At 60.9% G+C, this 26,219-nt stretch overlaps 1 protein-coding gene across 6 annotated transcripts; it reads right to left on the bottom strand.

Moving 5' to 3' along the window:
• Positions 1 to 8: 8 nt before the first annotated feature.
• On the bottom strand, positions 9 to 26,219 carry TPCN2 (two pore segment channel 2). 6 transcript variants are annotated; one of them, XM_074336858.2, is made up of 25 exons: positions 26,044 to 26,219; positions 21,600 to 21,664; positions 20,779 to 20,855; positions 20,199 to 20,376; positions 18,733 to 18,849; positions 17,720 to 17,826; positions 17,043 to 17,115; positions 15,018 to 15,120; positions 14,021 to 14,086; positions 13,455 to 13,519; positions 12,853 to 12,950; positions 12,265 to 12,346; positions 11,955 to 12,041; positions 9,388 to 9,507; positions 9,182 to 9,241; positions 8,686 to 8,814; positions 7,821 to 7,870; positions 6,245 to 6,344; positions 4,468 to 4,539; positions 3,145 to 3,221; positions 2,545 to 2,626; positions 2,340 to 2,422; positions 1,790 to 1,871; positions 1,299 to 1,396; positions 9 to 654 (listed from the first exon to the last, which is right to left on the bottom strand). In XM_074336858.2, the coding sequence occupies exons 1-25, from the start codon at positions 26,135 to 26,137 to the stop codon at positions 576 to 578; spliced, it is 2,244 nt and encodes a 747-aa protein (XP_074192959.1). In that variant the 5' UTR covers positions 26,138 to 26,219; the 3' UTR covers positions 9 to 575. The 6 variants fall into 6 exon arrangements, with proteins under 6 accessions (XP_074192959.1, XP_074192963.1, XP_074192960.1 ...); XM_074336862.2 differs by having other exon boundaries at positions 9,388 to 9,510; positions 26,044 to 26,213; XM_074336859.2 differs by having other exon boundaries at positions 9,388 to 9,510; positions 15,018 to 15,117; positions 26,044 to 26,212.

Here is a 26,219-nt window from a genome sequence, read left to right as displayed (position 1 = left end):
GTCCAAAGTAAGGATGAGAATCTCATTCTTAGCAAGACTTACTGATATTGGCATTCTGACCCATAAAGAAACACACCCAACCACATTCACCCAAGCCATACAACAGTAAAACACCCGAGATGCACTTCATATAAAACCACCAGGATCCTGAGCGTAGAGCCGGGAAAGCCGCCGACAGCCTGTGTGGGCCCCATGGGGGCCCCTGGTCCCTGATGGCTGCCGGCAGCCAAGGCACCGGGGACATCGCAGGGCACATGGCAGAGCCGCTGCTTCTTGCTTTTCAGACTGTCTGAAGGTCCCTGGGGAGTCACCCTGTCTCCGTCCTTAGAAAAGTGAAAGCTCACAGAGGAGCGGGGCGTGGATGCCACTGCGAGTGCTGGTGGCCGTCCCAACGCTGCAGAGAAGCTGCAGGTGGTCTCAGTCCAGCGCCCAGGGGCCTCGCTCGGGGACGCCCCAGCCTCAGGTGGGCGGGTGCTTCTGTCCCAGGGAAAGTCTCTGCCTCCGGGCCGCGACCGGCATCAGTGCCCAGGCCGCAACACCATCCGCGGCCCCAGCCAGGAAGGCGCACCTGGGGGTCACCTGCACAGCTGCACGTGCGGGTGACGTTTCAGCTTCTCCACCAGCTCTTCCTCTGCTGGCTCCTCCAGGATGTCCCTGCAAAGTGGGGAGAAGGTGCACAGGGCTGTCTGGAGAGAAGGACCCCAGGCCCCTCCTGAAGAGCGAGCGAGCCGAGCATGTGGGGCCATCTTGTACGAGCTCCCTGTGGGGGAAGCCATCAGACATGCACAGGGAATGTGGCAGGGCTGGGGACGCGGGACTCAGATCCATCTTCAGGGTGTTCACATGGCGCTCTCAAAAGCCTGGGGGAACGCCCCTCCAGGCTGACTGCTGGCGCTAGATGGATATTGCCTGCAAGAGCACAGCCAATGCCGGGAGGGAGATCGGGCCGCCCGGAGCTGGGCTGTCCCTGGGACGACCAGAACCGTTCAGTACCAGAGAGGAAGTTTCCACATCCACCAATGGGGTCGCCCGGAGACTAAGGGGACCTGAAGGATGCTTCCTTCAATATGCCCAATTGGAGAACACGTGAGAATCCGTGGCCCGGGTGGCACGAGCAAAGAAAACACAGGACCCTGACTCCAGACGCTAACCCCAGCTCGGAGCTCTGCAGGAGGCAGGCAAGGCGCCTGGGACATGTGGGCATGTCACCATCACAAAAGACACCTGCCCCCCACCTCCCTGCCTCTGCCTCCCTCCTGGCCCAGGAGCCAAGCAGAAGCCCCTTCCCATCCACACACCTGAACAAGAGTTCCACAGTACTCATCTCATAGGTAGTCTCCAGGTCCCCAGAGACGGACTGCAGGTGACCGCGGCGGTCCCACTTGTGAAGGAAATTCTGGTGAGCGAGGGAGTAGAGGGAGGCCAGTGAGCGTGGGTCCTGCATGGAAGCAGCCTCAGCCCCCACAGCCCCAGTGTCAGCCTGGCGTCCACTGCAGGGAGCCGGGAAGCTCATCCCGGATACCTGGGGCCACGGCAGCAAGGCTGCCAGCCACATGCCCCAGCCTCTCTCTGACAGCCCTCCTCCAGGAGGTCAATGTCAGGGGCATTCCAAGAACCTCCCAGCAGCCAGGTGAGCTGCACTGAGCCCCAAGGGAAGGACACAGCCTGCACTCAGGGCCGCCCAAGGACTCTCCCATCCGAGTTCCAGGCAGGCCGGCCAGCGGCTTCATGCCCACCATCAGCAGCTTAGAAAACCCCATGGCACAGCCCCGGCGGGGGTCTCTGATACCTCCAGAATCAGAGCCAGAAACAGGTTGACCCAGATGACAGATGACACCAGCCACCACAACACAAAATAGATCTTCGACCACCTGTGGAGGACAGGAAGGCCCATGGCCCACCGTGAGCAGAGCGAGCTCATTCAAGGGACGCCAACAGCCCCGCGAGTCTGACAGCTCCCACTGAATCCTGCGCGGTAATTCTGTGATGTTATTATTCCCGTTTCAGAGATGACCAAATCTAGAAACAGTCAATGAGTTGCCCAAGGAAGCAGGGCCAGCAAGAGGTGGAGGCGGGATTGGAACCCAGGACCGCCCCTGGGCTGGTCTGAGCTCTCCAGGATCCAGGCTGAATTCCTGCGCTCAGCCCCGCCTCCTCAGGGCTCCCCCATCCCAGGAGCTGAGGAGCCCTGCTGTCGTGGGGTTCCCCAGAGGCGTATGCTTCTCCCACACACACCCCCAGGGTTGCCCAGCTGTAACCCAGTCATGGGCAGGGGTGCAGGACATGTGCCTTGCACTATGACGAAAGGGGAGGGGAGCCCCCAGGACAGAGTCACTCACGGGCCCGAGTAGCGCCGATAGGCGTCCAGGAACACCTGCCAGTTGTTCACCACCATCACATTCCACAGCGTGACCAGGGCGGCCTGTGGGCAGCAGACGTGAGGTCCAGGGTGTGGGCAGCAGGGAGGGGCAGGCTCGCAGGGAGCAGGGGGGAGGGGGGAGGGGCGGGCTCGCAGGGAGCAGGGGGGCGGGGGGAGGGGCTCACCGCAAAGTCATCGAAGTTGTTGGCCCAGTACTCCAGCTGCTCGTAGCTCCCACAGGCCAGCGAGCTGTTGTCAGGGGCCAGGCTGCAGGACACAATGGGGTCAGGGTGGGGGCTGTGACACGCACGCCAGACACGCCCCAGTGCAGCATGGAACCGTCTCGGGGCCCCTGAGAAATGGGGGGAAAAAGAAATGCCCCCGACCTCCAGAGGTTCCCTGAGGGCAGCACTGGGGGGGGGGGGGGAAGCTGAGGGCACATGAGAAACTGAACTTCACTGAGTGGCCAGCGGGAGGAGCCTTCCCAGAGCCAGAGCTGCTTTCGGCTCTGCGTGGCACACCCCCCTCTGCCAGCACAGGACCTTGTCTCCAGGCCCAAAAGGGGGCGCTACACGGAGCCACAGGAGACACTCAGGGCAGACTCTAGTCAGCGCGTCTAAGAGCGGATGGGAAGGCAGGGGAGTGGAGGGGGAAGCAAAGGGAGAAACGGAAGGGACCGAGGCTCCCTCGGGGAGCTGACCGACACCCTACCCCTACCGAGGCCTCACACCTGTCCCGGTCGCCCCCACCCACGTGCTCCCTTAGCGCCTGTAGGCCCACCTCACCTGCCGTTTCCAGGAGGCACCACAATGACGCCGCGGAACAGGTTAATGCCTATGATGGCGAAGACATAGTACACCACCTGGGGGGGCAGGGCCGCTGGTCAGCACCACCCACAGGTGGACCCCACAGCCAGGCTGGCCTGAAGGTTCCTAGTCCCGGCCACGGCCCCCAAACATGGGTGCTGCCAGCCTGCCACGGGGAGTGCTGGGGTTCTGCTCCCAGGCACACGACCCCCCCACACACACACAGGACACCACCCTGCACCAGAGACACAGGATGGTGGGCCGAGGGGAAAAGCGAGGAGTCACACCAAGGGAGCCCCAAAGATAAACCGGGGCCCAAGGGGGAAGGCCAAGGAAGACGAGGCTGTCTGCCCCTCCTCCAGGACAAGTGCTACAGAGACAGGGGTGAGGACTCCACTGACAACAGGGCAGGAGGGCCAGAAGACGGTCCCAGGAGGTGGTCCCAGGGAGGGGTGGGAACTGGCCAGGCCTCCCAGGAGGAAGTCCCACTGTGGTCCCCACATCCACCAGGGGGCGTCCAAGAAGCGCCACCAGGCAGCCTCTAACCAGTGGCCTGATCCTAACATGCGGGTCACTGCACAGCCTGGGCTAACCCAGCCCCCTCTGGGCCTCAGTTTCCCATGCTGTACGACTAGATGTGGGGGAGAGGGCAGTGCCCCACGCAAGATTCTATTTCTAGCATCCTGTGACCAGGCCTGAGTGCCTGGAGCTCCACTCTCAGCTGGCTCATCCCACATGCTGTTCAAAATAAAGGACAAAAAGGCCATCAGCAGCAGCAACCACACAGCAGGGCTCTCTGCAGCGCATTGTCCCTTTGTCACTATCTCTCCTGCCACTGGGCCGTGTGACTAGAGCAGCACCAGGGCCCCCACCTGTCAGGGCCCCCTGCCTGGGCTGGACCATGGGGCGGAGCCAACACCCCTCCCTCAGGGGAGGTCCTGAGTTCCTGAAACCACGCCCCGCCAGAAAGGAGAGCTGACCAAAACCTCATCTGGGGTGTGTGGACTTTGGGGGTCCCCAGTGCCTCATATACTTTTTTTCATCAGACCCATGACCCAGAAAGCAGGGGGTATCCGAAAGTGACCGAAAGGCTCTGGCATGAAGGGGAATGCGGCCAGGCTGCACTTCCAGCCAGACCTGCCCTGAGGTCCTCTCTGGCTTCCTGCCCAGCCCTATGCTGCCCTCACACAGGGACCACGCCAGACAGAGCGCTCCTCGGCCAGCGTCCCGCGGAACCCGGTTCACACAACCCAACAGCCGGCTGGAGTGCCCTCATCGCCCCCGCGCGGGGGCCAGACTCACCACCAGGATCCCGCCGAAAGCCCTCATGTTTTTGATCAGGTCCAGGATGGTGCTGGCGACCACAGCCATTAGCTAAGGACAGGGACAAAGCGGAGCCCGATTCCTCCTGGTGCCACTGTGGTGGCACTGACCACCCTCCCGCTGGAAAGGCAGGTGGATTACCACCCACCCACACAGCTGTGCACACACCCTGCAGCCACCCCTACACTCACACTGTACGGACGTGCTCATTCACCCCCACACATCCAGGCACCTCCGCCCCCAGCCTTAGGTGGGTCTGGGTTCCAAGCCCTGTGGTGAAGCCCCGGCACACGACAGACCCCACTGTCTGCTGACCCGCTGAGGCTGGGCTAGGTCCTCTCTGGTCTGGAGGCCTCCAGGTCAGTCCCTAGTGATGGAGACTGAGGAGGGGGGCCGCAGAGATGCAGCCAGGAGCCCTGGCTACAGGGCTGCTCCCCTGCATGCAAACCTGACCCAAGAAAGCCTTTCCAATCAGCCTGTTTACCCCACCTGGTGTTAGAACATCGTCATGCTGGCTGCTAGCAGGTGGAAACCATTGTGGATGTGTGCGAGTGTGCATATGTCTGCATATATATGCATCGTGTGTGCACATGTGCATGCGTGTGGGCTGTATGTGTATGCAATTTGTGTGGATGCACGGATGCACGTATAGTTGTGTATACGTGTATATTGTGTGCATGTGTGTAATTACATGCATTGTGCTGTATGACTGTTAGTTACATGTATATGTATACGTTGGGTGTGTATATGCATATAATTATGTATGTGGTGGTATGTGTACAATCATATGGGTGTGTGATTATGTGCATGTGTTTATGAGTGTGTTCACGTGCACGTGTGGCTGTACATATATGTGTGATCACACTGCATGTGTGTGGCATACACAACGGCTTCTGCACTCAGGACCCCCTGCCTTCAGATGGGTAACACCGCTGGGTGACAGGAGACCACAGATGGGACAGAGGACAGCTAGGTAGGAAGAACAGGTGTGCACAGGGGAAGGACCTGGACACTCAAAGAGGCCTGACGTCCTCGACGTCCTTTTCTCCTGAAAACTTCTTAGGAAAATAGACAGGAGCAGTGAACTCCACCTCCAAGCCGGGCGGGGCTGGGCCTTAACTCCCTGAAACTACCTGCCCTCCCCTCGAGGGTGGTGTCACTCCCGAAGGGGACATTGAGAGAAACCAAGGCTCAGACATGGTCACGAGCCACCCCGTTCCTGCACTGGGGGCCCTGGAAGTGAGCGCCCAGCCTACTGTGAACCCCACTCCTGCACTGGGGTTCCTGGAAGTGAGCACCCCAGACGATCCTACCTCTCCCCTGGTTACTGGTAGCCACCAGAAGCCCAAGCCTAAGGCTTTTCAGAAACCTCAGGACAGTCGAGAACATGCCGGTCCCAAGCGCTCCACCCTGCCCCTCACAAATGCCACGGGCCCCAAGGAGCTTGAAGCTCCCCGCCACCCACCCCCACAAGTGGCCAAGGGCCTCACACCAGTCCCAGCGTGGGGGCCTGGCCCTCCTCATCCATAAGCCTAAGCCTGGCTGGACTGCTCTCACACTTCTAACTGCACCCCATCCCCCCAGAACCACCCAGCTGCACTGCAGGGCTGGGGGCACACCCAGAGGGCCTTGATCCCTCCCGGGGGCTCACCCTCCCTAGAACAACGAGCAGTGGGGATGGTGGGAGGGGAGGGGAAGGGAGGGGAGGGGCAGCGAGGGGAGGGGAGGGCAGGGGAGGGGAGGGGCGGGGTCGGACCTTCATGCTGGGCACGATGCGCAGGAAACGGAAGACGATCAGCATGTTCGCCAGACGGAGCATGTCCCACAGCGACAGCAGGCCCTGCATCTCCGGCTTCCTGGAGACACACGGGACACAGGTTGGGAGAGGCCCAGGACTCCGGCAAGGAGACAAGGATGCACGTGGTCAATAGAAAGAAAGACAGATGCAGAGAGAGCTTGGGGCACAATGGGAGCTCGCCCTGCAGCGGACATCAGCCAGAAGCACTCCCTCCCTCAGCGTGAATCACACAGCGGCACGGCCCTCACGGTGGTGCAGGACTAGCTGACCCTCCGCCTCACACAGGACACCACCGAGGTTCCAGGCACTGGACACCCCAGCTCAGGTCCCAGCAGAACTGGGAGAGACTTGGCCCTGACCCTGTCCCTTGTTCCCCAACCCCGATTCACATATCCTGTGCCCTGACCCCCATCTCCTGACCCCATCCTGTCCCTGTCTCCTGACCTGATCCTCTCCACTGTCCACCAACCCCTGACCCCTAACCACATGTCCTATCCCGACCTCTTCCTCTAACCCCATCTTCCAACCCTTGATCCTGTCCCATCCCATCTCTTGCCCTCTGAACCTGGGTGAGGAAGGGTTTAAATTTAAATAGGAATGAGAGCACGGCCTTCCCATGCTCTCATTTCTATTTAAACGTAAACCCATCCTCACCCAGAATGTCCCTCCATGGTCCTCGGACAAGAGCACTGCAGACAAGAGGTGAGCCAGCCCCGCAGAAGCCAGGCAGTGCAGTACCACCGCTCCCAAGGCATGTGCACGCTGGGCCCCAGCAGGGCCCCCCAGAACGGCCCAGCCCTGCTGTCTTCCCCGAGACAAACCCTCCCCAGCCGGCTCCTGTGGAGCTGACGCAAGAGTCTTTCAGGCCCACTCCCCATCTGAAGCAATTTCCATCTGTTCAGCTAAGACGAATGCAGCTCAGCATTCCCTCCACCAGGGCTGCCAAGGGCCTGAGTCCTGTGTTCTGGGCAACACGACCCAATGGCTGCCACAAGCTACACCACAAGGCGCCCTGGGACCCCTGCCCAGACGTCAGTTCCTCTGTGTGGCCAGAAATGGAGGTGCTAGGGCTCAAACAGCAGCGTGAGAGCAGCGACCCCAGGCCGTCGTACAGGGAGGTAGCAAACTGATGCCCAGAAGTAGGAAATGATGACCCCAAGTCCTGCCGTGTCCAGCCGGAGGCGGGCCCAGCCCAACTCCAGTGCTCAGCAGTCACCCAGCCCTGAGCGACCTACCGCCCGCAGTACACCTGGGGTTGGGGCTGGGCCCACTGCACCTGGCGGGGCTCCTTGACAGCCTCCTGCCACAACTCTGGGAACGCTACGTTCTGAAGGCGAGTTAGGAATGTTGAGGAGTCCTGAGAGCGAGAAGGGGTCTGCTCCCACAGCCCCCGGGGCAGGGGTGGCGCAGAGCTCCCCGTCAGCCCGCTTTCCTAACAATTGGGTGTTTTGCCCTCTACGCCCAGCGCCCTTCCCGGGGCGCTGGCCACTGGGCGCTGGTTGCTGTAGCCTCCCTCGGTTCCTCAGTCACATACCAGCCTGGGTGTGGGAATCGGTACACAGCCAGAGTTGAGAGCTCCAAAACCTTTAATTACAAAAGAAAAGAAGGCATGCTACAGCAACACTAATCTGGGGGACTTTGTAACGAGTTAGAAAAGCTCCGTCTAATACACATTCTCCCCAAAAGGGGGTTTGGGAAGAAATCGGAGCTCGGTCCAGTCCCCACGGGTTGGTTCCAAACGTCAGGACTTCCTGAAGCTGAGAAAGACACTCTGGTCTCAGGAATTAGGGAGCCTGCACCCATGAAGGGCGGACGAGGGAAAGGCTGGCGGAGCCCCAGGGACAGGAGAAGCCAGTCGCCCAGACAGACTGAAAGGCCCTTCTCAGACGACCTTCGCTCCTGTCCCGAGGGGCCCACAGTTCTCATTAAATAGGAAGAAATGTCACACTGCTATCGCTGCTGTGACACACACAAGGGGCGTGACCCCTCACTCCCACCCACCATCTCTGAGGAAAGGAGGGGGCATTTCCAGGGACATCCAGGTGCCCAAGACGCCCCTGCCCTCCCTCCACCCACACCGAGGTCCCACTGTCTTTAGTGGCGTTACAGGCTGTGCCCAGGGCTGGGGTGGCCGGTGAGGGTTCCATCCGGGTCCCTCAGGGGTCGAGAGGCAGCCTGACCCCCCACGCTCACATGCAGCAGAAACCCAGGCTCTGTAGCGCCCGTTGGCCACCCGCCAAGCAGCTCAGTGGGGGAAAGCCAGCCCCTTTGTCACTGGAGGCAGGAGCCCAAATCCCTGTGGCCCTCAGGTCCTCAGGGGCAGCCTGAGACGGCGCAAAGCTGGGTGTAGAGGGCACCGCCCACAGAGAGGCTGGCGCCTCGGCCACCTCAGACTTTACCAGCAGGATGACGGTGACAAGTCCGTCGAACACGTTGCTGGGGTAGGACAGGTACCCGGACAGGCCGAGCGCGAACACCTTGAGCAGCATCTCTGCCAGGTAGTACAGGACGAACACGCAGTTGAGGATCTGAGGGGGCAAACAGGGACCCTTCCTTTGTCTCAGCGCCGCTGGCCTCCCCAACCTCACCTGCCAGCCGCAGGGCCCGTGGGGCCATTCGGCCATTCGGCTCAGCCCAAAGGAGACCTGGGGCCTCACTGTCCCCTCGCGCCTCTCTCTCCTCGACCCTCCCTCGATGTCCTCTGCCTGCACCAGCCTTTCCCAGCCTCTCCCACGGCCTGGCACCCCTCCTCTGGGGACCCCATGACAGAACGAGTCTCTCAGCACTTGAACGGCCCTGCCTCCCACCAGACCCGGAACCCCAGGCTACACCCTCGTTCTTTCTGACTCCGTCACCCCAGCAAAGGCCTGACAGCTGAGTGGCCTTGGAGCTCACCCCCAGGACGAAGTCGTCACGGTTACGGGGCACCACGTCTGCGTCTATCACCAGGAACGCCTGCAAAGCCAGAGCGGAAGGGGGCTCAGCAGGCCGGCCCGGTGCTGGGGAGAGGCGGCTTGAAGTCACGAGGAAGGGCAGGTGAGGGTGACGGGGTGGGAAACGAGGCGCCTCCCACGTCAGCACCAGGGCACACCCGCACTCACACAAATGGACACCAGGTTCGCAAGGACGATCAGGTTCCCCAGGTAGTCAAAGTAGAGGTGGCCGAAGAGGAACTGGGCACTCTGCAGAAACGGGGACTGGTACTGGGGCCGCGGTGGATGCTGCTGAGGGAACGCACGCTCAGAAATGTGGGCCCGCCGGCGGCCGCGGCCATGGCGAGCCCAACAACACCCGTACCCCCCGATTCTAGGATTTGATTTTTCCCTCCCTTCTCTCCTCTATCCCAGTCGACCCAGCCTGAGGCAATCATCACAAACACAGAAGTGGTTTTATACACAAAGACGTCCATCACGGTCGTCTTTACAACCACAGAACAGAGGTAGACATAATCTTGCACCACTGATACCGTAAGGAAACCGGGCTGGAATATGACAGTCACCATAAGTGTACGCAAAGAGTTCGCTGTGATGTGAGAAGTGTTACATGACAGAATATAAACTGTCTGCTGATAACTACGAAAAGTTAGCACAGAACAGAAGAACACTGGACAGACAGAAGTGGAAAGAGACGGAGGCTAATTTGGCAATAAACGCTAACATGAAAACATTCCTAAGAGGCACAGGACATCCCCTGCAGCACTGACCATGATGACAAACAGGAGAACCACCCAAAGGTGCCTCAGGAGTGGACGCCGACGCAGCCGTGACAGCGTGACAGGTGCCCATGCCTGCGCTGCCCACACAGGGGCCACTGATGGCACAGGGCTATTTATATCCAGTCAAATTAAACACTCAGTTCCCTGTCACAATAGTCACATTTCAAGGGCTCAACAGCCAAATGTGACTGGTGGCTACCGTATCAGGCAGGCAGGTAAAGAACATTTCATCCTCACAAAAAGTTCCACACAAACATAGAAACATCTAGAAGACCCTGCTGAGTGAAAAAGAGGAAGCTGCAGAGTGAAAGTTATGACACCTCAAAAAAAAAAAAGCGATTCTTCAGGCACATAATTGTACGGGGCAAGTCCGGCAGGAAAACACTGAGACACCAGGTTGAACACGGTGGCTCTTCTGGAGGGAACCCCAACTGGCTGTGCTAGTTCTTGACCTGCAGGCTCTGGACTCCGTGTTCACCATGCAGCCCTTTCAGCACCTCTCGCCTGTGGGAGCGAGGCTAAGCTTTCTCAGTAGACGGCACTGGGGGGCACAGTCAGCGGTGTGGGGTGTGGGACCAGGTCATCCGGTGGAGGGCAGCAGTGGAGCTCCGTCCCAGCCACACACCCAAGCATCTGACTGCCCCCCTGCAATCAGCATTTTGGGGGAAGAGCGTGTCATGAAACCAAGGACATCACTGCTCTCCAAACCTCTAAGGACCCAAATTCCCACCTCAGTCCACATTCTGGACTCTAGACGCAGGGCACCGTGGGAAGACGGAACACCCACGGGCCACAGGAGGAAAACGCTACATGTGCGTTAACATACAGTGTCCACCTCCAGAACCCCACTGAAGGAGCTGCTGGGAAGAAACGCCCAAAATGAGGACGGGCCTAGGACGCAGCGCCCTCACGCACTACAGGTCGAGCAGGGCCTGGCTCAGGCGACCTGGAAAGACTCTGGGGAAACCCGTCCTAAGGAAACCACATCTGACAGGGGCCCAAGGCCACGGGGGCAGACAAGGAATACTCAAAGTTGACTATCATCACGGGCTGAATTGTGTCCCCCCAAAATTCATATGTTGGAGTCCTAACGCTCAGCACCTCAGAACAGGACTGTATTTAGAAATAGAGTCTTTAAAGAAGTAATAGGTTTAAAGGAAGTCACTAGGATGGGCCCTAATCCAATACGACCAGTGTCCTTATAAGGCGATCAGGACACAGACACACACAGAGGGACGACCGTGTGGGGACACAGGGAGGAGACGGCCGTCTACACGCCGAGGAGAGAGGCCTCAGAGCCAGCCCTGCCGACACCTGGCTCTCGGACTCCAGCCTCCAGGACTGGGGACAATAAATCCTGTTGTTTAAGTTGTGCCATTTGTCATAGCAGCTGAGCTAAGTGACACAACAGTGACTGAGCTGTGAGGAGTCCAGCCAGCAGATGCCTGACTCCACCCCTCTGCCCCCGTCCCCCTTCTGAAGAACGAGCAGCCCCCTCCCCTGCCCCACAGACTTCCTGTCTCCCAGCACCTCTGCCCACCCCCCAGAGACCCACTGTGTAAAATGTAGGAAGTGGGGTCCTCAGACACAGTGCTGAGGTGGGTGCCAAGGCCCATGTGGTAACTTTACAAATCAGTGTCAAGGACAAAAGACAAGGCTTTACACCAACTCGGGTCTCCCGAGAAGGTCACATAGGAAGAGGACAAGAGTTTGCCATGGAGACAGAGAAACCGTTCGGAGGGTTCCCCTGGGTCAGCCTGCGGTCTGTGGATTTTGTGAGGTCAACCAAACCTCCCCAGTTTCCAGGAGCCATTTACCATCCCAGGGCCAGGATCCCTGGACAGGCCAGTCCTGGCATTGGTCACTGAGCTGCCCAGGTGAGCAACGCCCCAGACAGCACAGCCCTGGGCAGCCCTGGCCCTGGGCAGGGGACTCCAGCCTGGCCCCGGTTACCTCTTTCGTCATCCTTTTGTCAAGCTCGTTGAAGATTTTCTGAAACTCGTCAGCTGACAGCAGGCTGTCACCGTAGGCTCGCACCTTCTGCAAAGCAGGGCAGCCAGCTCAGTCAGAAAGGCCTGGCTGAGGGCACCACCCAGAGCAGGAGGGTGAGCCGCCCCACCCCACCCAGCCTGGGCCAGCCCCGGCTACTCGGAAATGATACCCCTGTCCTGAAAAGGGGCCGCTGGCCCTCGTGACCCCTGGGAAGAGTTCAGAAACACATGCTGGGGAGGCCGGGGAAAGTGGGGAGGGCGGGGACTGATACCTCCATGATGGCCTGTTTATAGGTACTGTCCATCTGCACTTTCTGAAGCACCTGCAGGAGGTCCTGGGGCTTCACCCCAACTCTGTGGGGAAAAGCACACCCACACCCCAGTGAGCCCACCAGCTCAGTGCCTGATGGCGCTGGTGAATCAACTGTGCAGCCTGGGCAATGACAGGAGGCGAGGACACGGTGGCTTCACAGCCATCCTGCCGTCTGCAACCCCGAGACACTATCGGCCACCTTACGGAGGCTCAGAAGCAGTGTGCTGACAAGCAGCTGGGGCTGGAGCCTGCAAAAAGGCCCAGGTCCCTCTGCTCCTGGCACCCACGTAACAGCACGGGGTGTGGGAGGGGCGCAGGGGGCACAAGCAGGCCGAGCGCTCGGCCCCTCCCAGCCCAGGATTGCAGGGGTCATGAGGACAAACGAGTCCGCTCAGATACAGGAAGCACGGGGACACTGGAGCATGGGGGCGGGACGTCTTCGAGACTCCAGGGGCCTAGCCCAGTGCGGCTGGGTGCTCGGCTCAGAGTGCTGCTTGGGAAGCACCACCATGAACACCAGCAGCAGCCCCGGAGCCCCGGGACTCACCCCCGAGGCTGGCCGTCTCCCTCTGCAGTGCTGGAGAGGACCTCATAGGCAGCCCGGGTCCCCAGCCGCTTCCGGAACAGTGAGGCCTGGAGCGATTTCTGCAAGGAGGACGGCTCTAAGGGGCCCGGCGCAGCTCTCTCCAGAGCCGCACAGCCCCCCGTCCCCAGGAGCCTCTGAGAGCAGCCCCTCACCCCCTCGGCCTCAGACCAACAGTCACAGACTCCAGGGGAGGCGCCCAACAGCCACATGCTATGCCAGTCACTGAGGTGCATGCGCCTCTTAGTGTACTTGGGGTCCCCGGCTCCCCACACAGTGGGCTTGGGGTCATTGCCCTGGGACCTGCAACTTCTTGCAGCTTCCCTCTAGAGAAGGGGGGGCAGGGGAGGGAACCTCTGGGTGGCCGTGGGGACAGCACCTGACAGGTGGGGTGGGGGAAGGAGCAGGATGTGACACAGTTCCTGCTCATCCACAAGAGGGAGCCAGAGGGCAGTGCAGGGACCACTGTGAACCCCCGCCGGGCACCTGGCCACCGCCCTCCCACACAAGGCTGCTCAGCCCAGGCCAGGCCCTGAATGGACGTCAGAGACAGCAACACGGCTCACCATCAGGTAGCCCCGGAACTGATTGTAGATGATGGCCGTCAGCAGGTTCATCAGAAACAAGCTCCCTTCAAGAGGAAAACGCCAGTCAGTGGGGACCACCATGGGTTGTGGGCCCAGAGGGTCACACGGGCACAGCAAACCTGGGGGTGCCAGCAAGAAGCGCCAGGACGATCGAGGAGCAGGGAGTAGGGCCTGGGGCACATCACTCAACACCCCGGCCTTCCTGTCCTTGTCTATACAATGGAAGTGCCACCTGGTGTGCCCAGCCACACACACTAAGGACAGAGGGCATCAGCGGTCACAGACTACAAACCATTAGGCGGCCCACACTGAGGCGAAGTCAGAGGTTAGGGGGCCACACTGAGGCAAAGTCAGAGGTTAGGGGGTCACACTGAGGCGAAGTCAGAGGTTAGGGGGTCACACTGAGGCAAAGTCACAAGGTGGGAAAGGTCGCACTGAGGTGACACCATGGGGTCAGGGCAGCACAGGCACCCTTGAACGTTCGGGATGCTGTCACAGGGGCAGCATCTGGTCCCAATGTCCCCTCCAGTCCCTCCTGGACTCACCTATCAGGGTGAAGACTATGAAGAAGATGGCGTAGGCCCGGTTCTTGGAATACGCGGGAACCATCACTGAGGGAACACAAATGGAGGAACTGAGACGTGCCCACAACTTCAGCGTCTGGTCTGACTCTGTCATGACCTATACAATTTGCCTTCTCCACAGAGACAGCTCTGCTTGGGAAGGGCTGGGAGGCCTTCTGATCTAACTGCGATCCTCATTCCCTTGGTAATGGGGCGCTCACTACCTGTCGGGATGCTGAGCTGATATCTGCCTCCCTGTGACCACACCCCACAGCAAGTTCGGCTCTCCCTTGGGGGACTCGCTAGGACTCTCAGGACGTGGGGGGAGAGTCCTCAGGGTCCCACTGCACGGCTCTGGGTGTGGAGGCCAAGGGCTGCCGTCCTGGGAAGGACCCTATGGCCGGTGACCATCCCCGAGCCCCAGATGAAAGGTACCAGCTGGGTGGCCGGGCCACAGGAGAGCCCCAGAGGACTACAGCCACCCCATCCTGGCCACACCCCCGGCCCGAGCGCACAGAGGCCCCACCAACAACCCCAAAGGGAGCGTCATGGCCACCTCAGACCCCAGGGCCTCTCACACACACTGCTGCTGAGCCACACCCCACGCTGGGCCCAGTGGCAACAGGGAAATGGTTGGGCCTCAAAGAGAAGGCCACAAGGAGGACCGCACTGAACACACTGCCATGGGTCACCATGTAAACACCGTGCCTTTTTAGCTCTTCAGAGGAGAGAAGAGGAAAGAGGAGACATGGAACAGAGAGGAAAGGAGGGAGCAAGAAAGCAAGATGGAAAGAAAAGGGAAGAAAAGAGAAAAAAGTAGAAAAGGAAAAAAAAGGGAAAGGGCAGGATGGAGGGAATCCAACGTCCTTTTGTATCCTCCACCTGCTGACAGAGGCCTAAAGACACCTCCACCTCCAACAGCCGGGCTCTCCGGCTCAGCAGGGACAAAACCTTCCCCCCACGCTCGCGCCCCACGCACCATCGGGGTTGTTGGCAGTGGTCAGCAGCACGAGGAGGGACGTCAGAGCCTCGGGCAGGTTGCGGAAGTATGTCAGCCTCTCCCTGTCCTGTCCGTCATCCTGCTGAGCACAGATATGGCAGCTCTGAGCAGCCGCTCGGGCCTCCTCCCCACCAGCCCAGGCCTTAGGCCGGCAGAGCTGCAGGCCCCGGACCCAACCAGACAGAACAACCCGCTGCGGGCTCAACCACCTCCCACCTGCATCTCCCATCATTTCCCAGCAGGCTCTGAGTTCAAGGCCGGACAGGACTGAACTCAAGGCCTCCAGGCCCAGGAGCCAGCATCCAGGGAGGCCGCACACCAGCATGGATGCCAGCCACTGATGCAGGCCTGCTTGGAACCGTGGTGAAAAGCTCTGGGCCTGCCCAGCTGAGAGCGTCAGGGCCCAGTGACCAAAAGCCCACACGCAGGTGCCAGCCAGCCTGCCCCAGCCCAACTCTGCCACGCGCTACACTGCATGTGTTGTGAGGCCAAAGGTCAGGGGCGGAAGGAAGAGAGGGGCCAAGCTTGGGGAGACCCCCCCACACAGCAGGCTGCCACGGTGGGGAGAGAAGCTGGAATTACAGTGGCCCTCCTGGGAGAGCCGCTCTGTCTTCCACTCAGGGCCTCACCTGCCCTGCGGGCTGTGTGTTCGGGGATTCACGGGGACTCACAGGACGCAAGCGGGGCACTCACAGCTGTGATTTTTCACAGCCACTGGCAGGGGACATTCATACCCGGGCTCCCCACCCTCTCCCTCCTGGGGTGGAGGTCACACTCACTCCTGTGTTCCCCCGGTCAGGTTAGAGGGGGCCTGAGGGGGCTGAGGACCAGGAACCCAAATGGGTGGGTCACTGTCACTCTCCTCTGAACTCCGACAGCAGGCAGGGCACTGGACCCTCACCAAGACCCACACGCACAACCCTCTTGCCCCACAAACACACACCGCTTTCGTCGGCCCAGTCCCCTCCATGGGGCAGAACTCAAACCCAGCAAAGGAGCCAACCCTCCCGGGCACCTTGGGACACTCGGCGTTCTTGGGTCAGAGGCCACCCCACCCCCCACGCCCACTCTGCCCACCCCACCCCTCCTGGGCTCTGCGACACAGCAGCAAAGGCAGTGACAGTCAGTGGGGGCCTGAGATTCTGTCGGTGGGTCCCACCTCACAGCCCCGCTTACCTGCCACTGCACAGACACACAGACACAGTGCACACAATGACACAAACAGGACAAAGACACACACACACACACACACACACACACACACATATGGCTGGCTCAGCCCTCGGTCTTCCCTCATGGGCGGCACAGCCCCAACCCCCTAAACATTGAAGACCAGCCCTGGCCGAGCGCAGGCCACATTCCCAGGACAGAGATGCAGGACAGTTTCAGCCCCAAGTGACCCTGGCCAGGACACAAGGGCAGATACACAGGACCACAGATGTGCGCGGTGGGGGGGCGGGGGGCACGGCTGAGACTGAGGGCCTGGTGGCCAGTGGCAGACACCTCCACACAGTAACAAGCTGCTGGGGGCCAGGAAGCAGGGAGGGGCTGGAAGGCAGGGGACCCACAGCTAGAGAAGAGGGAAGTTTGAGAGGTACCTGTCCAGACAGAAGAACAGGAGAGAGGGGGACAGGTGGTGACCCCAAGTGCCAATCTGAGAGGGCCTATCTAGGAGGGGTGCAGAGAAAGCCTGGTCAGTGAACGGCCTGGGAGAGAGGAGGAATGAGGGAGGGAGAGAGGGAAGGAGCAGGGGCAGCCAGGCAGAGGCAGCGCTATCCCTGGGCCCAGGAGGCCCGGGACAGACAGGTGCCCTGACAGGGAGTAGTGGGAGGCTATGGCTGCTTGAAGGAAGAAGACACGTGGACACCTGCTAGGTCAGCCACCCTGCCTATGAGGTGGGCAGACGGCCTACGCTGGTCCTGCTGGCCCAACAACCACCCAGCAGAGCGCCTCCACGGCACTTCACCGAGGGGTGGGCCCCAGCGGGAGGAGCACGGTCCGTACCTTCTCGCCGGTGAACAGCAGCATCCCGAGCATGGTGAACACACACAGGTGGAGCGCCAGCAGCAGCACGACACTGGAAGGGTGGGCGCAGGTGCTCAGCACTGAGCCGACGCCCACACGCCCAACAGGACGGGGATCCAGGGACCAGCCGCCCAGGGAGCTCCGTGCAGCTGGCCTCTGGGGCACACACAGCCTCTGCCCCACAGCTTGCCACGCGCCCAGGAGCCCTCTCCTGGGGCAGGGACAATCCACACTCAGAGGGGAGAGCCCACTTCCATCCACCGGGGCTGCACGGTGAGGAGTCAGCCACGTGAGCCCCTGGGGGAGGCGACTGGAGGCAGAGGGAGGCCTGGCTGCCCCTCTGAGCAGGACTGGGGGGCAGGTGGACAACTAGGGGTGGGATGGAAGGAGAGCAGGAGGGAAGCGAGGGGCCGTAGCCTCGTGGGGACAGAAGGGGAGCAGCAGCTGTGGAGCAGTGCAAGGCCACCAGGGGCTGCCAGGAACATAGCCTGAGTGCCTGATGGCAGAGCCCCAGGCCGGGGACAGAGCCAGAGAGGATAAAGCACCCAGGGGCCCCCAGACCATGCACGGCTGCCAGGATGGGAGCCCAGGCGACCCAACTGCACTGCAGGGAACAGGAGAGCCCCCCCACCCTGCAAGCCAGCACGAGAACCCACCTGGCCATTTCCGGCAGCGACCAGCGGATGCATTTCAGTGTCTTCTTCATCATGGAGGAGTTCTGCAGCAGGAAGAAAGGCCGGACGAGCCGGCGGATACGCAGGGGCTGCAAGAGACCAGGGCACTGAATGCCAGGCCACACCGCGAGGGGCAGCGGGCAAACGGCAGAGACCCCGGCTCTCAGCCCCAACCAGTCCACACGCCACCGAGGCCCTGGCTTCAGACTCAGACGTCCTCCTCGCTGTCCCAGCATGCCCAAACTTGCAGGCACGGGAGGTCCCCGGGGGGTGGCCCGCATACCTCTCAGAGCAGCCCCAACTCGGCCCTCGCCATGGCAGGCAGTGTCTCTGTGAGGAAGCTGGCTCCCCCTCCGGGGGCTGCTCCCTGCCCCCTCTCCTCAGCCCCATGCTCTCTGCTCTGGGCCTCACCCTCCCTCACTGAGAAGCAAACTGGCAGGAAGTGTACACCCTCCACAGACACGTGCACACACGCAACGCACCCTACACACACACACACACACACACACACACACACACATGCGCACGCGCGCGCACACATGTACACAAGTACACCATCTCCCAGCCCTATTCTACCGAATCACAGAGTGTGCTGCAGGCAGAGGCTTGGGGCTAGGGGTCTGCCAGCCCACGTACGGTTTCCTACTGTCAGGGCTCACAGAGCTTTGGGCACATGGCCGGGGTGAGGCCCTGGGGTGGTGCTGTCCTGGGGGCCCAGGCAGTGGAGAATCAGCTGGACCATGGGAGGCAGGAAACAGGAGCCCTGGCACTTGCCCCCAGGTCTCGTGCCTCCTCTACGCCTCAGTGACTTCATCTGCAAAATGGGAACAAAGCTCCCAGGCAGTGGTGACTGACGAGCTACGGGAGGCAGGCAGAACGAGGCCGGGGGGCGTGTGGTTGCAGGGCCTTGAGACCCCTGCCTTCAGTCACCTGGGCAGCTGTACCCTCAGCCCGCCCAGAGCCCCCACTCCCACCTGAGCCCCCTGACCATCTACCTCCTGACAGACGAGGCTCAGTGACACCGTCCAGTCCGTGAGAGACATGATCAGCACCAAAAGGTAACCCACCAGCCAGAGGTTCTTCCGGAACTGGACCCACCCAACCAGGTAGCTCTGCAAGAGAGATGGTGGGTGAGCGGGCCAGCAGACACCGGCCCTGCAGCAAGTTGGCCCATCGGGCACACGGGCGAGGCTGGGACGGCCAGAGCACAGAGTTCCTGGGCAGGCAGTGTGGTCTCCACCTGACTTGGGGAGCAGCGCCGAGCTCCCCGCCCAGCCCCCGAGTGACCTCAGGCAGCTAGTGACCTCGAGCTCGGTACTTAATGGCTCCAGTTTGGTTTCCTCATCCAGAACATGGTCCCTGCCTTCTCTGCCCGTCCAACCATCAGCTTAGCTTGTGCGGCAAGATGCAGAGGCACAGGACTCAGTCTAGAAAAGACTAGGAGACAGAGAGCAGACGCGGGTGGGCGTTCTGCACCGCAGTGAGGGGGTCCGGGAGGGTGGCTTTTGTCACCGGTCCTGTCCTTACCTAACTGTTATTTCCCAGCGTCACTAACGCCTTCAGAGATCACAGCTTGCAGATAAAAATGTGCACTCTCTTGCTTTTTAAGACTTCCGCAACATACCAACCATTCAAAAAACACTAACAAGAACTCAGTAGTTTCAGTTCCAGTTTAAAAACCCCCAAGACCTCCTAACCTCATAATGGGCTACAAAAGAAGAAATAAGAAACTGACCGGGAACCTCAGTCACCCACGCCCCTCACGGTCTGCAACCAGAGGCTGACCCACCCTTCCCACAGCAAGACTGTCTCCAGTCGGGCAAAGGCACCCCGTGACCCAGGGCCTACAGGCAGCCGGAGGACCCAGACGGAACACTGGGATTCTGGCTGTTGGCCAAACTGACAGAGTGTGGCCTGCAGCAAGACCCAGTCCCTCTGAGGCTCCCAGGAAGTCACTAAGGCTCTGACACGGATCAGAAACTCAAGTGAGCGAGGCAGGGCCCGCCTGCAGCTTCTGGAGGGACTCGGGTCACAGACAGAATCCAGAGTCGGACACAGCAGCAGCCCCGTGAAGAACAGACCCCATCCCGCCTCGCCCAGCTCCTCTCCTGTTTCTCTATCTCAGGGTTGGGAGGGAGGGGAGAGACCCCCAGTCCTCGCTCGTTGGGTCAGGGTCTCCTTCCAGCGACACTGCCAGACCCTCAGCCACTCCCAGGGGTCCTGCAAGGCTGTGTACCCTCGATGTCTCCACCCAGACTCAGCTTACACTCTGGAAAGGGGCAAGAGCCTCTGCTTCCAGGCCCAGACGTCTCTAAGAAGGGAGGCCTCTGCTGAGCAGCTCAAAGCGCACAGTGCGGAATAAAGGCAGCCGCTGCAGGGCCGTCAGTTACGTCAGAAAGGCAGCAGAGGGGCCGCAAGGCGCTGCGGGCCGGGCCTCGGGCCCTGTCGGCGCCCGTCTCACCTTCACGGAGAGGTCAGCCACGAAGACCAGCAGGCAAAACACCTCGATGCCCTCCGTGAGGCCGCAGGGCGGGTTCCAGGGGGCCGTGCGGTAGCGGACATCCGAGGTGCTAGTGAACGAGGAAGGGGTCTCAATGAAAGCCAGAGACAGGATCAAGAAAATGATGGAGCTCAAAACCCTGGAAAAGGGACAAAAACTGGTCAAACTGTGAGAACCAGCCATGCTCTGGGGCCAGAAAAGCCCCTCAGCAGGCGGAATGTACCCACAGGGCAGCAGGAGAGACTCCACAGGCCCAAAGGGCAAAACCCCACTTCCTGCTTTGTGGTCACTCTGTATGTGGTCAGATAACACTAATCAAGCCAAAACGAACTTGCCATGCCTGACCAGAATGTTCTGGAAAGAAACACTCACCAAAAGAGCCCTTCTGTTTACATACAGGCTGGGGTCCTTCCCAATAAGGAGGGTACACAGTGCCTCCTTCTCCAGCGAGGGGACAGGGAGGCTGCCTGGACCCTGAGACCACCCTCCCCGACCCAGCCAGGGTGCAGGAACCCCGTGTGCCACACGCGTGCATTCTCACCACTGGCACGTGTCCGAGTAATACCATCGATAAAGCCACATCGACCGGGCGTCCATGCGGTGGTTAATGGAGCGATACTGGAAGTGCAAGTTCACGCGGGAGCATGAGTGGGGGTCCCCTCGGCACCACACACGCAGCCAGCCACGTGCAGGACGCCCCTCTTGCCCCACAGCAGGCCCCAGGTGGGGAGACAGGCTGGGATCACAGGGGGGTCTTCTACTCAGCATGTGGACACAGTGCTCCCTGGTGACCCAGCAAGGTCACACCGTCCCAAGCAGACGGAGAGCCCCCTGAGGGCCAGACCCAGGGCAGGCTGTGTCCCCACTAAAGGGACCCTCATTTTCTGAATGACAGCTGGGCCCTCCGTGCGAGGCCTCCACTCTACCCCCAACCCTCCAGGATGCCCCCAGCCTAATTCCGAATGTGGGGTACTGCTCAGTTCCATTTTCCAGTTCCCTAACTGAGCCTGTGTGTCACTTGCAGATAGGGGATGATCTTGCCACCTTTGGGCATCTTTCACAGGACCTGGGACGGGGCGGCAGACGACAGGCCAGCAGGAGATAGAAAACCAATGACGACAATGACTGGGGACTCAAAAGAACAGCGCCCAGCGGGGGGGGCCCCTGCTTCAGGGAGGACTCCAGGAAACCACGCCCGAGGCGGGGCTATCAGGATGACGGTGATGGTGACCACCTGGCCTGCCAACCCCAGCCTTAGCCTCAGGACCACAGGGAGCAAGGGGTCACCAGGGCACCATCACCCAGTCCTCACAGCCCTGGAGATAAACCCTGGCCCAGCCACCAGCAGCAGGCACTGCCCACCTGGATCGCGTCTTCGATGAAGACCACAGCCTGGTCAAAGCACAGATCCCACCCGGCCTTGGCACCTGTGGGCAGAGAAAACCCACTCAGTGAAGGGGGGTCACATGACACTCACCGGCTACAGGACGACTGAGACCAAAGAAAGACCCCGGCTCGTTCTTTCCCACGGCTCCGGAACGAGATGCCTTTCACGCTGCAGCGGGTCTACACTCGCTCACGCATGCGGCGCCCCGTGCGGGACAGGGTCTCAAGAGGTAAAGGGTCTTTTCATCGCGTGCACAGTGCTCCAGGCCCACGGCTCCCATCCGGTGGCAGAGCAAGGCCTGGAACCAGACCCGGAGGGCTCGTACCCCAGCTCCCCACACCACTGGCTCAGCGGCCACAGGCCGAGGGTTTAAACTCTTTCATCCATCACCCCTCTGTCAAATGGTGGTGTTAGTGGGCACCCAGCTCAGCCCCCAGAAGGGCAATGTGGGCACAGGAGCCCCAGGCCCAGCATGGCACACAGAGTGCTCAGTACACCGGTGGCTGTGGCTGCCCCCTTGCCCACCCCACCACTGGCCTTCACACAGCGTTTGTCAGGACCCGCACCCCACTTTCCTCGACTGTAAGGTAAGGTGGCACTACCTGCCCACCCTCCGTCAAAGGAGACCACAGATTTAACACTGACACATAAAGTGGATAGCTAGAGGTGCTACGTGCCTCTCCGTCAAATACTGAGAACGAGGAAAGAACTATGACGTTATCAGGTCCCATCTCACAGGAGGACGGGAGGGGGCCTCTGTGGGCCAGGCGGCTCTCAACTATCAGGGGCCTTCAGGACAAGTCAGGTGGCTCCAAAGCCTTGGCCAGCACCCCAGCCCCTCGCCGGTCAAGGAGCCACAAGCGACACACGTGGCCTTCAGGCCTGCCTCTGTGTCTTCGTGGCAGAAGCTGCTAGGTGACAGAGGAATCCCAGGGCCCGAGGCCACAAGAGAGGGCAGCCCAGGCAGCCAAGCCCTTCTGCCCTGTCTCACCAGCGGCCTCGAGATGGGGCATCGAAACGCGGTGGACAGCTCTGTCATGACTACCCTTTTCCATCTGGTCCCTCAGAGCCAACAGCTGCCAAAACTGCCCTTCGCAGCACCAAGAGAACACAGAGCTATGCACGGACCCAGAGCAGAGGCCCCAAAGCCAGAGGCCAGGGGGCAGCGGACCACTGCCCACTTGGCCCACCATCCCCAGGGAGGCAGCTGCCCCTGTCCTCGGGGCTCATGCAGCAGGCCCGGGGACCAATCGGGGACCGGGGGAGCCCCAGGCAGAGGTAGGAGACAACCCCGTCCTGGCACTGTGTCGACTTGCTACATCACCCAGAGCGAGAACCTGCCTGTCTGGGCCTCAGTTTCCCCACCTGCACCATCTTCATGCTCACCCTGAGGCCCCTAAAAGTTCTTCCAGGGAGACTGAGGGTGGTGACAGCCTGCTTACCGGAGAGCAACCTGGAACACTGTGGTCAGAAAGCAGTTTTGTTCCCCGCTGCACCCGCAGGGCCAGGCAGCGTGGGCTTGGCACCCAGCAGTCCCCAAAGCTTACTAATCGAGCGAATGAGTGAACAGCCCTGAGGGGCGCAGGGGGGATGGGAATAGTGTACAGGCCTGCAAGAGGCCCCACGGTACCAAATCCTCTGGGAAGAGATGGAATCTTCTTAGACAAGAAGCGACAGGTGGTCAGAGGCCCCAGGCTCACTCCAGGCCCAGGATTGGGGAGCAGGTGACGGGGCTCCATCCTGGGCAAGCCAGGCCAAGGGCATCGGGCACCCCGGGAACTGTCCAGCACTCATCCAACACTCTCTCCTGGTTTTTGGTTGCTGGTTTGTAAAATTCTGGGTGAGGCCCCCTGAGCTCCCCAGGCCCTCGGCCCTGGGGCACCAAACCTCAGAACAGCCCATCCCACCCTGCTTTGCATCCCCTACACCAGCCTCCCTTTCTCACCCTGCAGCGGCCAGAAAGATCTTGTCACAAACCCTCATGAGCACATCACAGCATCTTGTGAGTCCCCACTGCTCCAGCAGAAAGGCTCCACTGCCAGCCTGGCATTGCGGGCGCACACCTCTGCCCACCGGCCTCCTCTCCTGTTGCTTCCTCTACCCTGTGCCCTCCAGGCCACTCATCCTGAACTTGGCTCCCTCAAGGCCAAGCTCTCCAAGGCCTCCAAACCCTTGCCCAGGCAGTGAGCCCCACCAGAAGCACTGTCTTCTACCTTGGTGGTCCAGGAAATCATCAACCTGGGTGGCAAGCACCTGTGGGCACCCCTGGTACCCCACTGGCCACAGCAGGTGGGAGCGTCAAGGCGGACAGTGCAGAGGACAACAGGGGCCCAAGCACTGCATCCCACATCAGCCCTGGACCAGTCTCCCTGCCCCGAGCTTCCCGTGCCCAACATCCGGGTCTAAAGCCCCCTCTCCGTCTTGCTCCAGGCTCCACACTGCACAGCCTGGGTGGAGCCCCGACCAGGTCACTGTGTGACCCTGGGCAAGCCTCTTAACCTCTCTGTGCCTCAGTTTGTCGAAGACCCTATGCCACAGGACTGATGTGCAGATTGAATGGGTTCCTGCTAAAGTGCTGTGCCCAGTAACTTTATAACATTTGTTATTGTTATTATTAAAAGGCCCCTCTTACAGCACAGCAATCCCGTGTCCCTCGACTTTTTCATTGCCAGTCAGAGGAAGGAAAAGAGAAAACGACTATCCTCGCCCTGTGGCAATGGCTGAGTCAGAAGGACCCGACCACAGGGTCCCCTGAGACCCACGGGGCACCCATCAGTGGCAGTTCCCCACCCTTGCTGGTAGGAGAATCCGACTTTGGGACATGCAAACCTTGAGCACAGGGCCCCATCCAGGAGCCCAGTAAGGCGAGCTGGGCTGTAAGGAGAGCAGGGCCGAGGCTGAATGAGCCATTCTCAGGCCCCTCTGCCCCCTGGTCTGCAGAGCCTCAGTCCCCATCTGCCCCCTGCAGAGATGTAGCTCACATGCTCAGCAGCTCTCCCTGAGGCCACAGCATCAGGACAAAGAGCCCTGCCCCCCACCCTGACCCTGTCGGTACAGTACTGGTCTCATCCATTCTGCCGGAGCTGGGACCTGCTGCAAGCTTGACTCCTCCCAGAACAACCATCAGCACCATCGCACCAACTTCCTGGGCATGCCCGGCCCTGTGCTGAGGGTGTTCCCTGGGTTCTCACGGAATCCTCAATGCCCCTCAGGGCAGCATCGATAACTATGCCCCTTTCACTGAGACTCAGAAAGGTCAGGCAACCTGCCGAGGTCACACAGCCAGGAAGTGGCAGCCCCAGAAAGGCACCCAGACCTCCAGACACAAAGTCCGTGGCCCCTGAATGCCACCAGATGTCCCTGTCCAGGGCTCTTTGGGGCCTGGCAAGAGCTGGATGGAGCACTTTCCAAGGACAGTCTCTAAGCTGGGCAGGCACGTGGCCACCTCAGCCTCCAGTTTTCTCATCTCCTGTCAGGGACCTGCCACTGACATTCCACGGCTGGGCACCACAGATCCCTCCTGGACAAGGGAAAGTGGCCCCAGAAGAAGCGCCCGGCGTGTGCTAGCAGCGGCAGCGCCAGATCCCAGGGCTCTGACCTTGGATGGGTCCAGAGACTCCCTGGGCCTCAGTTTCCTCTCTGCAAAATGAGGCTGAGGCCCTTCAGTCCTTCAGGCAGCACCCAGTCCCTCTGGGGTCTGCCAGGGAGGGATGGACTCCACCCTCCCACTCTCCTCGGATTCAGCAGTCTCTCTGCCTGTCTGCGGGTAAACAGGAAGGGCAGGAGGGAGCTGCAGAAGGCAAAGGGAGGAAGCTGCCCTGGTCTGGGGAAGCCTGCCCCCACCCCACGCTGATGGGACTAGCCTCTGGGGAACCTCCTGGGACTAGGAATGAGAAGGCAGAGCAAAAGTCACTCCGCCCTCGGTTCGAATCCCACCTCAGCCATTCCTTGGCTGTGTGACCTTGCATCGGGGAACGCCCCTCTCTATGCCGCTGTTTTCCCGGTAAGAACCGGGGAAAATGCAACCGCCGCCTCCCTAGGAGCCCCCAAGTCGAGCCACAGAAAGCAAGTGCTGTGGGTCGGCCCGGGCACTCCGAGGGGGCTGCAGAGGTCTGGCTGTCCCCGGGCTGTTTGCTCCGGGCCGGGCGAGGCCCAAGAAGGACTCTCCGCCCGGCTTGTCCCGGGACAGGCAGGACGTCGCAACGCCTGCGCGCTGCCGGCGTCCCCAACTCCGGCCAGGGCCGGGGTCCGCAGGGCGCAGCGTCCCGCCCTCCGGAAGGCGGCTCGCCGCGCGCACCCACCGTGTGGCGCCGCGGGGACCCCGGCCGGACGGGGCGCGCCCGCAGTGACAGCAGCGACGCGGCGCGGGCCGGCAGGACCCCCCACGCACCGCCCCCACGCGGCTCGGTCCCCGCTCACCAGGGCCGACTAGGACGCCGCGGCAAGCGGGTAAGCCGGGTCGGCAGTCGCTGCCGCCACGGGCACGGCTCAAAAGAGGGTCCGACTCCGCCATTGGGTCGCCGCGTGCCGCCGGGACCCTCACAGAAACTCCGGACAAGAGCGCCGGGCTCCACTGCGCAGGCGCAGTGTCCCCG

This window comes from Rhinolophus sinicus, chromosome 14 (assembly GCF_057876585.1).
Source record: "Rhinolophus sinicus isolate RSI-liver-muscle chromosome 14, RSI-T2T, whole genome shotgun sequence".
Lineage (NCBI taxonomy): Eukaryota > Metazoa > Chordata > Mammalia > Chiroptera > Rhinolophidae > Rhinolophus > Rhinolophus sinicus.
This window is presented reverse-complemented; position numbering and strand designations above follow the sequence as displayed.

Coding starts and splice junctions, on each gene's coding strand:
- TPCN2 (XM_074336862.2), bottom strand. CDS start 26,137: ATGGCGGAGTCGGACCCTCTTTTGAGCCGTGCCCGTGGCGGCAGCGAC. Junction 12,347..12,852: donor GGAGACGGCCAGCCTCGGGG/GTGAGTCCCGGG, acceptor TTTTCCCCACAG/AGTTGGGGTGAAGCCCCAGG. Junction 6,345..7,820: donor CGATTCCCACACCCAGGCTG/GTATGTGACTGA, acceptor GTGTGTCTCCAG/GAAGCCGGAGATGCAGGGCC.